The sequence below is a fragment of the Orycteropus afer genome, unplaced genomic scaffold, assembly GCF_000298275.1.
Source record: "Orycteropus afer afer isolate SDZICR_OR568_19922 unplaced genomic scaffold, OryAfe1.0 scaffold00297, whole genome shotgun sequence".
In the NCBI taxonomy this organism is placed as follows: Eukaryota; Metazoa; Chordata; class Mammalia; order Tubulidentata; family Orycteropodidae; genus Orycteropus; species Orycteropus afer.
The window spans coordinates 2,582,701-2,597,091 of record NW_006921884.1 but is presented as its reverse complement, the minus strand read 5'-3'; the positions used below and the strand labels follow the sequence as shown (position 1 = coordinate 2,597,091).

The window sequence follows — 14,391 nt, the reverse complement described above, 5'->3', positions numbered from 1 at the left end:
GTTTCCAGGTTCTATTATGTGTATATGGTTTTCCCCCACCACGATCTTTTAGCACAAGATTATGAAGTGAAAGAGATGATCATAAATGTCCTCGTGCCTAGACCCTCTCTAAGCCTTGATTTGTGGATGGTTGTGATAGATGACTCTCAGAAAACGAGAATAGACATTATTTTCATATGTTCCTATTCTGCATCATCTTGTTATCAGAGCTCAACAAAACATTTTTCCTTTTTTGATATAATGCATAGCACACTGTGATTCACTTTTTGTATAAGTCTGATAAGCAAATTGGAAAAACTGAACAGGTCCACTGGTTAGTCCTTTGGATTTGACACTATGTTTTCTTTCATCATGGATTTTCATTTCTTATTTTATGGTTTTTGAAAGCCAATTAAGATACATTAATTAAGGGGGGGAAAAAGGCCCTCCCAATTTAAAAACTATTTGGATTTTAAAGAATATAAAGTGGGTATATTTTATCAAGCTAGAAAATAGTTTTAATTTCTCTTTTTCTGTGTATTAGTTTAATATGTGGTAGTTTATGGTTAAATTATAATACACAGTATATAAAATAAATGTTAAACACATTTAATAAGGATATTAAGAATTCAGATTAAAATCTGTAATATTAGATTTGGTCTCAGTCAGGCAGTTTAACCTCTTGCACTCAGCCTTAAAGAGCCATTTCTGGGAGAAAATGTCCACAATATGTCATCAGATATAACACCAAATGTGACATCAGTCCTTTAAAATAAATGACCATACAGAGAATAGTCAATAACAAAGTGATCTAAAAGCAATAATAGTCCCAGGGCCCTACATCTTCAACTACAGGAGGTGGAGAAGGAGAAATAAGATGTAGAATTAATTAGGCCACTTTTGCTTTTAGGATTCATATTCTTTTTATGTGATGCCACTGTATTACAGAGTTCAGAGTTATATTATTTTTTTCTTTACTTTTTTTTGCCTTTAGTTAATAATCCTTACATTGAAAAGTCAGTGTTTTGCAATTATATCCTTTGAGCTGAATAGATGTTACCATGTGCACTGAAAATTTGAAACATAATTTCATTTTTTGAATTATCATGTAACAGTGATTTTATAGTTCTAAGGTCTGTGCATGGCAATAAAAATATTTTTATAAACATATTTCCTTTTTTTTAAAAAACATACTTCCTTTTATATCTGAAAAGGGAAGACTGGTTTTGTAAAATCACACATAGGCAAACTGTTAATCCTTTATGTGGGATATATATCAGTAAGTGAATTTAAAGTTTATGGTGTAAATTTAATATGGAATTTATTGAAACACGTCTTTATTAAAAACAGCAAAATTAATCATTTGGGGAGTTAGGATTCTTCCTAATGAAAAAATAATAACTTTATTGGTGTTGAACTTTACCTTTGAAAATAGAGAGTCAGTTTTAGGAGTCTACAGTGCTGTTGCTTAAATAAAATGAGCACTACTTACTGTAATTTAAGAATTTGAAAATCTGATATAGAAATGGATTTCACTCTAATTAGTCTAAATAATAATTGAAGGGTTGGTTCAATTATTAATTAATTATCTCTGTTTATTAATGCATTTTTAAATCAAGAGAGAGGAGAATAAAGTTAAGCATTTTATGTGATTCTATCATACTTAGTAATATTTTGCTCTAATCATACAATGATTAATATTTAAAACAAATTATCAAAGGTTAAAAACAAAAGTTTGTTTGAAATACATATATATTTTTAAAAACTAACCAAATATGTAGAAGATGCTTCTATAGTCTTACTTGTATGTCATCTTTAATGTAATATTTTTTGGAAAAAAGGTACATGCTCTAATGAATCATACTTTGTGTATATTTTATTTGAAAAAATAAACATTAGACAATTTCAGAGTTCAATACTTAGATTTTACCATGGTATCATTTGATGTCGGCATAATTTATGGTAATACATTCTATAAGCAGAGAGCTTAGTTATTAAATGTTTTATTAAATAAAGTACTTTGCATTTGAAATGTTCGATTATAATTATTATTTTTAAATTTCATCTTTAAATAGTTTTTGGAACATGAAGAAAGCTATTCAAAATAAACTTACTTTGAATCATGTATGCAGAACAAAGTAGATAACATGATCAAAAAAAGTTGAAATCATGGAATTTAACACAGATACTATTGTGTTGTTGAATTCATATAGATTTGTATGACTGAAGAGAGTATGCCTGTTTTATATTGTTTTATGCCTTCATCTCAGTTTTAACTGTAACTGATTTAACTAAGGAGATAGGATACTTTAAAAATATGAATTTTCAGAACATCATGAACTATATTATCATTATCAAAGGAAGACATTGAAATAGAAGTGCAGTTGGAGATGTATATTTTAGTAGTAAGAGCCATCTTTTTTATAGATTGATTTGATTTGAAGGAAAGCCTCTGGTGTAAAGGTGGCAGAGTAAATACCTAAAGAGTGATGTTCTCTGTTCAGGCGATCAATACTAGCCCCATGACTCTACTTCTGGCTACCTTCTAGTTAAAAACAAATTTTTTAATTCTGACAATTTAATTGCCCTTCCCAAGTTCACATTAACTTGCTTGGGGAAAAGAGCTTTAGGTAATTTTTCAAAAAGAGACCCTCCAAAGTGGGTTATTTATAAAAGTCATGTTGCAATGGGAGATTTCTTTAACTTTTCAGAACTGAGTCATATTTTAAAATTAAAATTAATACTTCCTTCTTTATGCTTAAATATTCTTTATGGAAATTAGCAGCAGGCAAAGGTGGATATTTAATTCTTGAGAGCATTTCTTTCCATTTTATGTTTTAAAATTTATTAGAAATTGATTGTAAAGATTCCTAACATTCTCCTAATGCACAGAGCCCAGTTGGTCAGTTATTTATTATCAGAGCATTTTAAATCTGGAAAGAACCTAAGGCTAAAGTCTACTCCAACTTTATTCTTTACAGATAAGGAAACTGAGGACCAGAGGCTATGCCTAATTCATTTTAGATATAGGACTAAAGGCCAGGTTAACTGACTGCTAGTCAGATTCTTGTGCCATTGTGCTATGCTGTCTTTCAAAATTCATTGTTAAATATAATGGGAATTTTATATTCAAATTAAAGGTGCATAAAAAATGTTTTAAATGGTAGAAAGATTGGGTTTAACTCACGTAATAAAACAATTTAGCAGTAGAATTCTATTGAATTCAAGACATTTTTATTTTGTGCAGGATATATATGCCAAGTAGGGATATGTGAAAAGGATTTAACAGTGTTTAAAGTATCTTCTAAGTGTATAGAATGATAGGAGTAACTCATCTGGTTTTGTGAGGGTGACAGACCATGTAAAAACCTTAAATCATGCCATTTGGTCAGAACTTCACTTTTCATTTCTTTGTTGTTGTTGTTATTTGCCATCGAGTCGGCCCCGACTCCTAGCGACCCCTCCTTGGGTTTCCGAGGCAGTTATCACTACGGAAGTAGGATTGCCCAACCTTCCTTCCGAGGAGTGGCTGGTGGGTTTGAACCGCCAGCCTCCTGGTTAGCAGTCAAGTGCCTTAGGCACTATGCTACCAGAGCTCCTTTTCATTTCTTTAGTAATCAATATATACTTTTGGAAGGAAGGTTGGGCAATCTACTTCCATACAGATACTACCTTGGAAACCCAAGAAGGGGTCGCTATGAGTCGGATATGACTCGAGGACAGTGCGTTGCGTTGTTTGCATTGTTACATACTTGGTTCTTTATCTAAAATTTTTGGGAAACCTGTGATCAGTAGGAGATGCACTTGTTCTCCTAATCATGTTTTGTAGTTTGACTAACCTTGCTCCTCGAGTATGTTGTCTTGACTTGGAACCTTGTGGAAGTAGCATAAACTATGTAAAAGGAGGATTAATTAGATCAGGACAAGAGCTGATTATAATGTGTTGTTTCTATGTGTAGAATATAGTTGTGGTGTGTGCTTCACATCACACTAAATGGATACCCATATTTATTTTATGAACATTTAAGGTCACTTTGTTATTCTCTACTAATAATCTTTTAAAAATTGGTATTTTAAAACAATGTATAAACTTATTTTTATTAAAATATGGATTGTTGATAATTCCAGTTCACTGGCTCAGTGAATATTATGAAGGGAATTTGTTTATCATAGTAGATGAAGTTTTCTTTGTTCCTTTTCTATTTTAATTTTACTTACCTAACCTGTCCTGTGTTGGATAGATAAATTGACTCATGATCAGAGCTAGCTCTAAGCCAGGACCAAAGAACTTCAACTGAACATTTTGAGGACCAGCTTCTTTCTGAGTCCTCACATTGCCCTTGGCCTCAGTGAACTACAAGTCATGTTTCAAGGAAAGCACTTCTGATTAATTTCTACAACTTATGTAACAACTTCAGCTCAGTTATTAAGTTGGGATGAATATTAAACTCAGGAAAAAAAGATGATGTTACATGAAGTCCATCTAGTCAACAATAATATAAAAAATTTAACTAGTTACCATTTTTAGTAACAGTTTTGTTAGCCAGGAAATATCTGAGTCGAGCTTTTAAATTGAACCAAAGTCTGTTCTGATTTCATCCAATTAGACTTTTAAACTATTGTAGAAAATTCTCACAGAAGATATCAAAATAGTTGATATTTGTTTATAGCAGTTGATTGAGTGGGTATAAGGCAAATGGAAATTAAAAATATACTTTGCTCAGCATGTATAAACATGATTATCTTTTATTTTATGCTTGGGACAGTTTTGTTCTAATTTTGAAAAAAAAAAAAAAAAAAAAGTTCTTTAGCAGAAAGCTATTAGACCACTGAGAATTGAACACCAGCGCATGTGGTGTGTGTTAGAGCACTGTTGGTAATTTTACTGCTGCTAACTTAAAATCCTCAAGGGGGAGTTAATTACAGGAAAACCATTCTAAATATCAGTAAGCTGCATATTTTCCATGACAAGAGGTTTTTCTGTTGAGGTTGAACAATTCCACAATCTGAGCTTGTAAAAATAAGTAAATAAATAAATTAAAGTGGGTGTCTGCGCAGTACACCTAAAGTACATTAACATTTTTTTGGTAAAACTTTAGTTAATTCATAAGTTGCTGTATTTTACCATGAGTCAGCATAAAGAGACTATTGAAAATTTTTAGAATTCCAGTTGAAAGGTGTAATTTAAAATTATATTTAGGTGGTCACATTAAAGAATGTGAATATTTACTGAGGTATTTAAAATCATTGTATATTGCCACTGAGTATTCTCTTTTTTGTTAATGTTTGCAGATTAAAGCTTTTTTATTTTTTTCTGTCTGAAGAAGTTCATGATACATCACCTCTTTTCCCTGAGTTTAAAATTCATCTCAACTTAATAACTGAGCTGAAATTGTTACATAAGTTGCAGAAATTAATCAGAAGTGTTTTCCTTGAAACATGACTTGTAATTCACTGAGGCCAAGAGCAGTGAGAGGACTCAGAAAGAGGCTGGTCATCAAAATGTGCAGTTGAAGTTCTTTGGTCCTGGCTTAGAGCTAGCTCTGGTCATGAATTGATTTATCTATCCAACACAGGACAGGTAGGTAAGTAAAATTAAAATAGAAAAGGAACAGAGAAAACCTGATTTGGAAATGAATGCTTTTTATTCTTTACATGTTTATTATGATACTGATTTAACTTATTAAAATCCACTATGGAAAACATATTTAGCAAACTCATTAGTTAATTACATATTCATATGTACGTATTTGTTTATGTGTGTATATATACACACATAATTTTTTTTCCCTTTTTTCTCCTTGCTTGTGTCTGTTATTGTTTTTATGTGCCATGGAGTCAGACCCGACTCACAGCGACTCCTCCTTGGGTTTCCAAGGCAGTATCACTACAGAAGTAGATTGCCCAACCTTCCTTCCGAGGAGTAGCTAGTGGGTTTGAACCGTCAGCCTTCTGGTTAGCAGTCAAGTGCCTTAGGCACTACGCTACCAGAGCTCCTTTGCTTGTATCTAAGAGCTAGTACGTTCACAGCATAGTGGCTGTTCTCAGCATAGTGGTGAAGAGCCAAGACTCTAGCACCATACTACCTCTATTTATACCCTGATTCTATTTCTCACTAGTTATTTAACTAGTACTTATCTAGTTAAGTACTCTCTGAGCCTGTTTACTCTTTTGAAGATTAGGAGTTAGTACAGGATGTATGCAAATTAAATGAATTAACATATGTATGCACTTTAAACACTCCTGGCACATGATTAGTGCTATATAATATAAGCTATTATTATTATTATTATTTTATTTGAAGAAGGAATTTAAATCCAGGAAATGAAGACAATTAACATACTGATTCTGTACTAAAATCTAACTGGCAGTTGATAATTTATTATAATTTATAGGAAACTCTAGAAGATGGTACTTCTGTGTTTCTTAGCGAGCAATATATGTTTAGTAAATTGGAAAGGATATTGTTTGGACTAAGTACAGTGTTTCTGATTTCAGAGTAAGAAATATAAATACTTCAAATAGAAACAATGACATGAATAATTATACTGGTATTTTTCTAAAATGTAATGGTTAATTGGTATATTTTGTAGCTTTTTTGAAAATAAGATTTTCATTAGATACTTTAAAATAATCTTTTAAAAATATTTATTGAGACTTTCATATGGGTATGCAGGAATTAAATAAGATTTTACTTATTCACAAAAGTTATTCTAAGCTGAGGAACCCTTGTGGCACAGTGGTTAAAGCAATCAGCAGCTAACTGTAAAAGTCAGCAGTTTGAACCTACCACCTACTCCACATCCATAGTCTGCATCCATAAAGATGTACAGCCTTGGAAACCCTATAGGGCAGTTCTACTCTGTCCTGTGGGTCGCTGTGACAGAATCCATTCCATGGTAGTAGGTTTGGTGTTGTGTATTCTAAACTAACTATGAAAGCTTCTTCACATAGCTTTCTTGTTTAATAGAAAGTTTCTATGTTCCTTAAGTAGTGCTGTAAGTAGTATATATAAGTAATATACATGGTAAATTCACACTAAATATGATAAAAATAGACTTTTACCTTTAACATTATTCATACCATATATATGAAACACAAAGAATCTTCAATTTGCCAAGTTCACAAGGTAATACATGTGAAATTTGTTTAATTATTTAAAATAAAATGTAGAGATAAATATTAGTCATATTATTGCAGATTGACTGCCTTCTCCTCTCTAGGGTTTGGGCCTTGTGCCTAGGCAGAATTTCCGTGGAGCAAAAAGCCTAGCCATATGATTTGCATATCTATAGCTGCTGCCTGAGTGGATCAGGTGCTTTACCTCTGGGATTTTCCTAGCTGGAAAGTAAGAATGTTAGTAGTGTAAAGTGTAACTTTCCCTTTTTAAACATAAGGTTAGGAAAGCACACATACACACACACACACACACACACACTTTGAAAAAACCACAATCCAGGAATTAGTATCAGTGTTTATGCTTTTCTTAAGGAGAAAGCAGCTCAAATCCTGTCACCCTGTGGGAATGGGAGGCCTGGAAATCAGAATTTTGAGCTTCATTGTTTTCTTCTTTCATAGGCCTCTCTGCTCCCCTTTCTGGCCACACCGTTGGCCATAGGTGCTTCATAGAGTGTCTCCTTCACTCCCCAGATTGGTGTTCTCTTTCCCTCCTCCCTCCTGCCTGTCTTTGCCTTGTCATAGTGCCTGAGAGGCTGGTGCTGTTGCTTTCCCCAGGCTGCTTCAGTGTAGGCCTTTGCCCAGACGCCTCTCCTCCTGGTCTTTCTGTTATGTTTGCCCCTGGGGTGCCTTAGCCCTTTAGTTTAAACACTTGGAGGAGGTGGTGTTTGAGCCTTCAGTTTCCACACTGCCTTATTCTTAGATATTTGTATAAGGGCCAATGGGGGTGGGATGGTAAAGACGTGGGGGAGGGCGAAGGGAAGGAAGCAGGGAGGATGGAGTAAAGGGGAAGAGCACACACAGCTACTAAGAGCTGCTGTAGCGTTATCGGTGTCAGATACAGCTTCAGTATCTGGGCTTCAATCCTTATTGGCTGTGAATCTCTCAGTATTCACCCATTGTACTTTGAGATTTCCCTCCTTGTCCACTCCCCAGACCTTGGAAAACGTTTGTCAGTGTAATATTATTCGTAGGAATGAATTAGTCGTGCTCCTTTATTTTTCAGTGTTAAATAAGCAGTTTAAAAACAAGGTATGGATTTCTTTGACTAATTTTCAAAAAAGTGTTGCTTTTGAACCCCTTCTGCCCTAACTATAAGTAAATAAATGGTTCAGTGTGCAGTGCAGGGGTCACATTTAATGGGATTAGGGTGCTTGTTCAGGGTAACATTAGACTAGATTTAGGGAATCGAATTTGTCAGAAGGAGCATGTGTGCCATCCCAGTAACTTTACCCACCATGGATGACTCTGTGCATAAATGATTGATCACCTTTACCACCTACCCTTACTTCTGCCCCCTGCCCTCTGCCAAAGTGCTCTTCCCAGAGCTGATGGACAGCTTTGTTTCCTTTTCATTTCAGCTGCGGATGAAGATATCCTTGCTAAAGGAAAACAGTCCATCAAGAGTCAGGCTTTAGGAAATCAGAACTCAGAAACCGAGATCCTCCTGGAAGGCGACGACGATACTCTGTCATCCGTGGATGAGAAAGATTTAGAGAATCTTACTGGTAAATTCACTGCTTGTGCAGATATTTCAGCTAGCTGTGGGCCAATAAGCATCTAATTACTTACTTTTTCAGATGTGACTGCTAGGACTACTAGCCTTACACCTACAATTGCATTAATTAAAGATCGTATTTGTTCTCCCATTTTCCCCCTCACCTTCAACACTATTCCCTTCTATTTGTTTTATTCTTTTCAATCTCCTTACCCTCCTATTTTTTTTTTAGGAGGGGGTGGGGTATGATTAATTTTCTCTGAAAAGGGAAAAGTTTAAAAGCAGGAGCAACAAAACCTGATTGTTTACCCATCCAGTGGGTTGCCAATTCACTATAGAATGAAGGCTAAAAGTGAAATTTCTGGCAATTGTATTATAAAGAAAGCATGGAGGCAGATGAATTTGCTTTGGTATGTAATTCTTAGTGAACATGCTGATGTACATTTAACGCTCTCAAAAAATCAATTCCAAGAACGCTGTGCCTCTTCACCAATTCATGTATTTTACTTCATGAAGGAATTTTGATTTGCATGCTGCAGATTTTCAGTTTTACTTCCCTTATGGGAAAAATTCTCTTGTTTAGACTGAAATTTTAGTCATTCATTAAATGGCTATTTTTTTTTCTTCAGTGCCTATAGCTCTGTCACTCAAGGTGGAAAGTCTAAAAGATTTCTACAGTAGTTTCTATTGGTGAAAAATTATATAATATTCCATTATAAAATAATTTTATTTTAAGAGAAAAAACACATTAGAAATATTTTATTTGGCTTTACATCTGTGGTACCATGCAAAAAATGGAAGATAGTATCTTCTCTGAGTACTGTAAACCTCTCTGTAAAGTAAAATAAAATTAATTGGAGCACATTGTTAAGAGATTTCAGGTGGTAGTGGAGGGTAAGGTGGGCACTGCTGTTCTCTAGTCTTTTCCTTCACGTCCATTTATCCATTTCCTCCTCTTTTATTTTACTTCTATTCTTGTTACTAGTAATACATTCATACAGTAATAGAGGTGAAAGGGGAGTTTAATTATATAATCTTGACAATGGCAATAGGATTAAGAAGTAATACACACTAATAAAGTGGTGTGGGTTAGAAATGAAGTGGAAATTGTCAGGGGTCTTCTGTAAGACCTAGGTTGCCCTAGCTCCTGCAGCTGTCTGCTTACCCTGTAATTGAATGTCTGAGAGTGATTGAAAAAATGTTATTTCTTCTCAGGATTACATGCTAATGTTCAGAGGGCAAAGGGAGACAGCAAAAGAACACATAGCTGCTTATTTCATCCATTTATAGGGATGAGCTTTGGGAAATCATGGCTGTTCTGCAGCTATCTGCTCTCCATCTGCAAACACAATGTATTTGTACATTGGGAATAGAGGGCAAAACCTGCTCTGATCTCCACAGAGCATCCCTTCTATTGTCCTACTGGCACACATTAAGATTGATGTGAGATTAAGGACCATCACCCTCCTAACAATCAATGGAAATGTCAATTCATCTGAATTTTGAAACACGTTTTCACCCATTGATTACCTGAATAGGTGTACCTTGTTTATAGGCACTATATTAATTCAGAACTAGAAGTGCCAATCTTCTCTATTGCTATTTTCTTTTCCTGTAGGATTTGTACAATAAGAGTTGGCATGGTGTTTCAAATTCTTACTTTATCTCTACATTAGTATGTTATAAAATTATTTTTTACTCCTTATTCTAGATTTAGATCCAATATAGTTCATGCTATTGTATCTTTAGTGAATCTATTGTTTTCAATAGCAGTCTGATTTGTCTCTTTGATAAGCCCTGTAGAGATTTGATTATTCCCATAAAAATTCATTCACTTGAAAACCTACCCTCCAGCTGTTTACTCCCAGAGTCCCTGAACTATACTAACACTAGATTTGTAAGCATTGAACAATATTTAACAATAGAAAAGAAGGCTTAGAAAAGAGGTATTTTCACCAGTCTTTCCTGTGGTAAAGTTATTATGGAACAGATTTTGTGTCAACCTGGCACAAAATCTTTGTATCAGAGAATATGGTTTAACATTTCCCACATCACCAATAAGCTAGTGATCTTTTTGTAGTCTTGCCTCAGCCAAACTCTAAGCTAACCTTTGGCCTTGGGAGCCTATTGAGGCTTCCTGCTCCTGGATGTTTGGTCCATGTTGTTTGATAGCCTGAGGCTTGTTTTCTAAATGGAATGTGGATGGACTTATTTAGGCAGAGCCACCTTCTTAACCAGAGACTAACACCAAAGCTTCACAGACTTTGTAAAATAATTGCATCCTAGTTTACTATGATCATTAACTACATGTTACAAATCTAGTGTGAGAATCCTGACTTTGCAGAGCAAGATTTGGATGGATCAAATATGTAAGTGTAGAAGGAGTTGGCAAGCAAGTTAGTACTAGAGGTGAGAATTTAGAAAATAAATAGAATCTCTGGTTGAACCTACTTCATTTTTGAGAAACATCATTCCAGGTTTTGTGGCTTGTCTCTTTCTTTCGGCAGGTCCCGTTAGCTTGAGCACACCGGCTCAGCTTGTGGCTCCCTCTGTTGTAGTAAAGGGCGCTCTTTCTGTCACCTCCTCTGAACTCTATTTTGAAGTAGATGAAGAGGATCCTAATTTCAAGAAAATCGACCCTAAGGTGAGGAGATGAGGAGGGGATTCATTTTTGTGGAATCTTTCTTATGGTGGGATAGTGGGCTACTGTTGCGTGGGATTGGCATTGGTAAAATCTGGCAGGCTTAGTTTGAATTTCCTCTGCTTACATGCAAGGCAGCCTTTTTTTTTTTTTTTTTTCTTTGAAACTTATGATTCTCTTACCATCAAGTTAAATTACTGAAGTTCATCTAGATCCAAAAAACAATTTCCACTTAATTACATTTATCATAAGCTCATTCGAGGAAGATTTAAAAAAAAAAAAAAAAAAAACCTCAGGAAACATTGTCTATAAATACATTTTTGCCTCAGAGGGTCCAGGGTGAATTAAGCTACAAAATTCAGTGAGATTGAGAGTGGGATCATTTTGTTTAGCCTTTATGTTTTCTGTATATAATACCAATATATCACCTTCCTTGCTTTGTCTCCATGACTTACTACTCTGTCGCACACGCATGCATGTTTTGTGTGTGTGAGATACCTCTGTTTCCCATTACCTATAGTATATTTTACAAGGCACTGCATAATTTCCTATTCTTAAATGAAAATGTAATTTCCCCTTTAAAATGTATTTCTGATTACTTTTCAGACCTTGGCAACTTTATTTTTACTAAGAAAGGTTTGTGTCACAGCTGTAAACCCAAAATAAGGTTTATTTCAAGAAAGTGAATGGTAGAATTTATTCAGGGAGGAAATAAGTCTCTTTAAAAGCAAAAGAGGAAACCTGTAGAAAGAGAAGGTGTTTGAAATATCAGAATAATTTCTTTTATAGACTGATAGCTAACACACACATAAATATTCTGAGTTTATGATAGAAGGGTCTTTGGTTTTATAATTGTATGTGAGTTATTAAATCGTAATGATATGAAAGTATTTCAAAGTAGCTCTTGATGAAAATGTTATAATTTTACTGAAAACCTTGCAAACAAATACCATGTTTTATGCACGTTTCTAGCACTTTATTTCAATAATTGCTGCCTTTATTAAGATAGGATTTGATAAACTGTATGACAGGAAGGCTATGATGTAACTGTTGTTTTGAGATTGATAATTCTTCTAATCCAATGTAGAGAAAACTTTATACTAGTTCTGAATTTACTTATGTCAATTAGTAAATTTTTCTATGTTGTGACCAGACTGAAATGTCTGACAATGTATTTTAACTTCTTTAGGAAAAGAAGGTAACCAGCATTACTTGAATTCTCATTTCTGGTAGTTAGAGAGGCAGACTATTTTATTATGCTTTTGGACAAATATGGCTTAAAAATCTAAATTCTGATTTAGTTTAAAGGTGTCTAATGAATTGTTCTCAAAATTAGAACCTCTGCTAGTCTTTGAGATGAGGTTCTTTGTGTTATTTGCTCCTTTGGGTGAAGTTATAACTTTTATTTCTCTCTGATCGTATTCTGTGCAGCATCATTGAATTATTTTTCCCCCCTTTGCTTGTGAAATACAGAATCTTTAAGCCTAATCACAGCAGTCGTCTTGTACCATTACAACCTGCCTGCCATTCCAGAAATTAAAACTTCCATGAATTTGTATTTTTAAAAAAATTCAGCCAATTATTAGAAGAATTTTATTTTTGTTTTGTATAGACGTTTAGTGCTTCATGTATTTTGTAAATAAGAAATTTGTGTTGCTGCAGTATTTTCTTTGTTGGTGGCATCTGCATTAAATTAAATAAAGAAGAAAAGAAGATACTGCATTTAGGAGATTTTTGCATCTTTTCAGCTTTATCAAGACTTAAAAACTTTTTTTTTTTCTAGGGTAGTTGCAGGGAGATCTGTGTCTACTGCTGCAAATACTTTTGAGTTAAAAAAATGATCATTAAGATACTATTTTTATCTTTTCAACTGAACACTCTGCCTCCTAGATCATGGAAGTGTAAGCATCTACGTACTGATCACTTTGAAAATGCTGTTAAGAATCAAAACATTTTCCCCAGAGAGTAAATGTCTTTTTGTTATTTAAAAAAAATTAGTGTATTTGTCTGGACCACTCAGTATTATGATGAGCTAATTCTATATCTGTAGGATGAGAGCTCAGGAAAACAGATACAAGGAATATAGGTTGAAAGAATGGAGATGATTCAGAACTGATAAGGTCAAGGTTTATATTTGTACCACAAAACTTTTTTTTTACTGGAGGATAGTAGTCTTACAACTTAAGCCTGTTTTGTCTAGTGAACTAGGTTTCAGAGCCTGAGTGGCTTCCTTGTTTTTCATCCATCTCTGCTATCCTGCAGTTCATCTCTCATATATCTCCTTCCACATTCAGACTTCTCCCTCTGATCTTTAAAATTGCTTTTCAGAACTTTTTTTTTTCTATACCTCTCATTAATGGATTTTCTCAATCAAGAAAGAAACTGGGCTAATTTCAAACAGTACGTTTTATATAGTAAAGGCTGACATCTGACATGGTCTGTACCTGTCCCTCGTCATTAGCATGCTTAATGACACGTATAGCTGCCTCCAATGTGAAGAAGACAAAAACAGTTCATTTAGGATATACTTAATGCTAGTAATTATTTAATTTTCTCATCAGTTATTTGCATTAAAAAGAAACCTTTGTTAAAGTCGAAAGCAGTGTATTGAGTTGTTACCTCAGTGAAGCAGAAAGAGAAGGAAAATCCTTTTCTAATTTGTAAATTCTTGGAACAGCAGTTTTTCTCTAGTCATAAAAATGATATAAACATTTTTTTTTGTTTGAAGTGCACGTAAACAGTTGCAGAATAATTTTTGAAATTTGATAAAAATGATCAGTTATGGAATTTAGAATTCAGACATTTAAAAATAGAAGTAATTTAAAATCTAGGTTGCTCCTATCATCACCATTGTGAAGGAGTAGGAATATTTTGCAGTAACTATTTCATTCTTTCGTTGGTGTGGTTGTCTTAATTAAGTTTTTGTCATTCTGAGCTTGAATAGCACAAATGGTTAAAAGTAAAATATCAACTATTTGAAAAAGATCCATAAAAGTTTCCTGATAGAATTTTTTAGACTTAAGGCATAAGAGAATAAATCTCTTAATTTTTAGTGTGAAATAATTTTTTTTCTATTTCAAAAGTTAGTATAGAAATC

General features: G+C 33.9%; 1 protein-coding gene across 1 annotated transcript in view; it reads left to right on the top strand.

Moving 5' to 3' along the window:
- The window catches only part of LRBA (LPS responsive beige-like anchor protein), a 1,065,192-nt gene that overhangs the window by 668,430 nt on the left and 382,371 nt on the right, over nt 1-14,391 (top strand). The window contains 2 exon segments of the mRNA XM_042782393.1: nt 8,517-8,663; nt 11,161-11,297. Coding sequence (XP_042638327.1) covers nt 8,517-8,663; nt 11,161-11,297 — 284 coding nt within the window.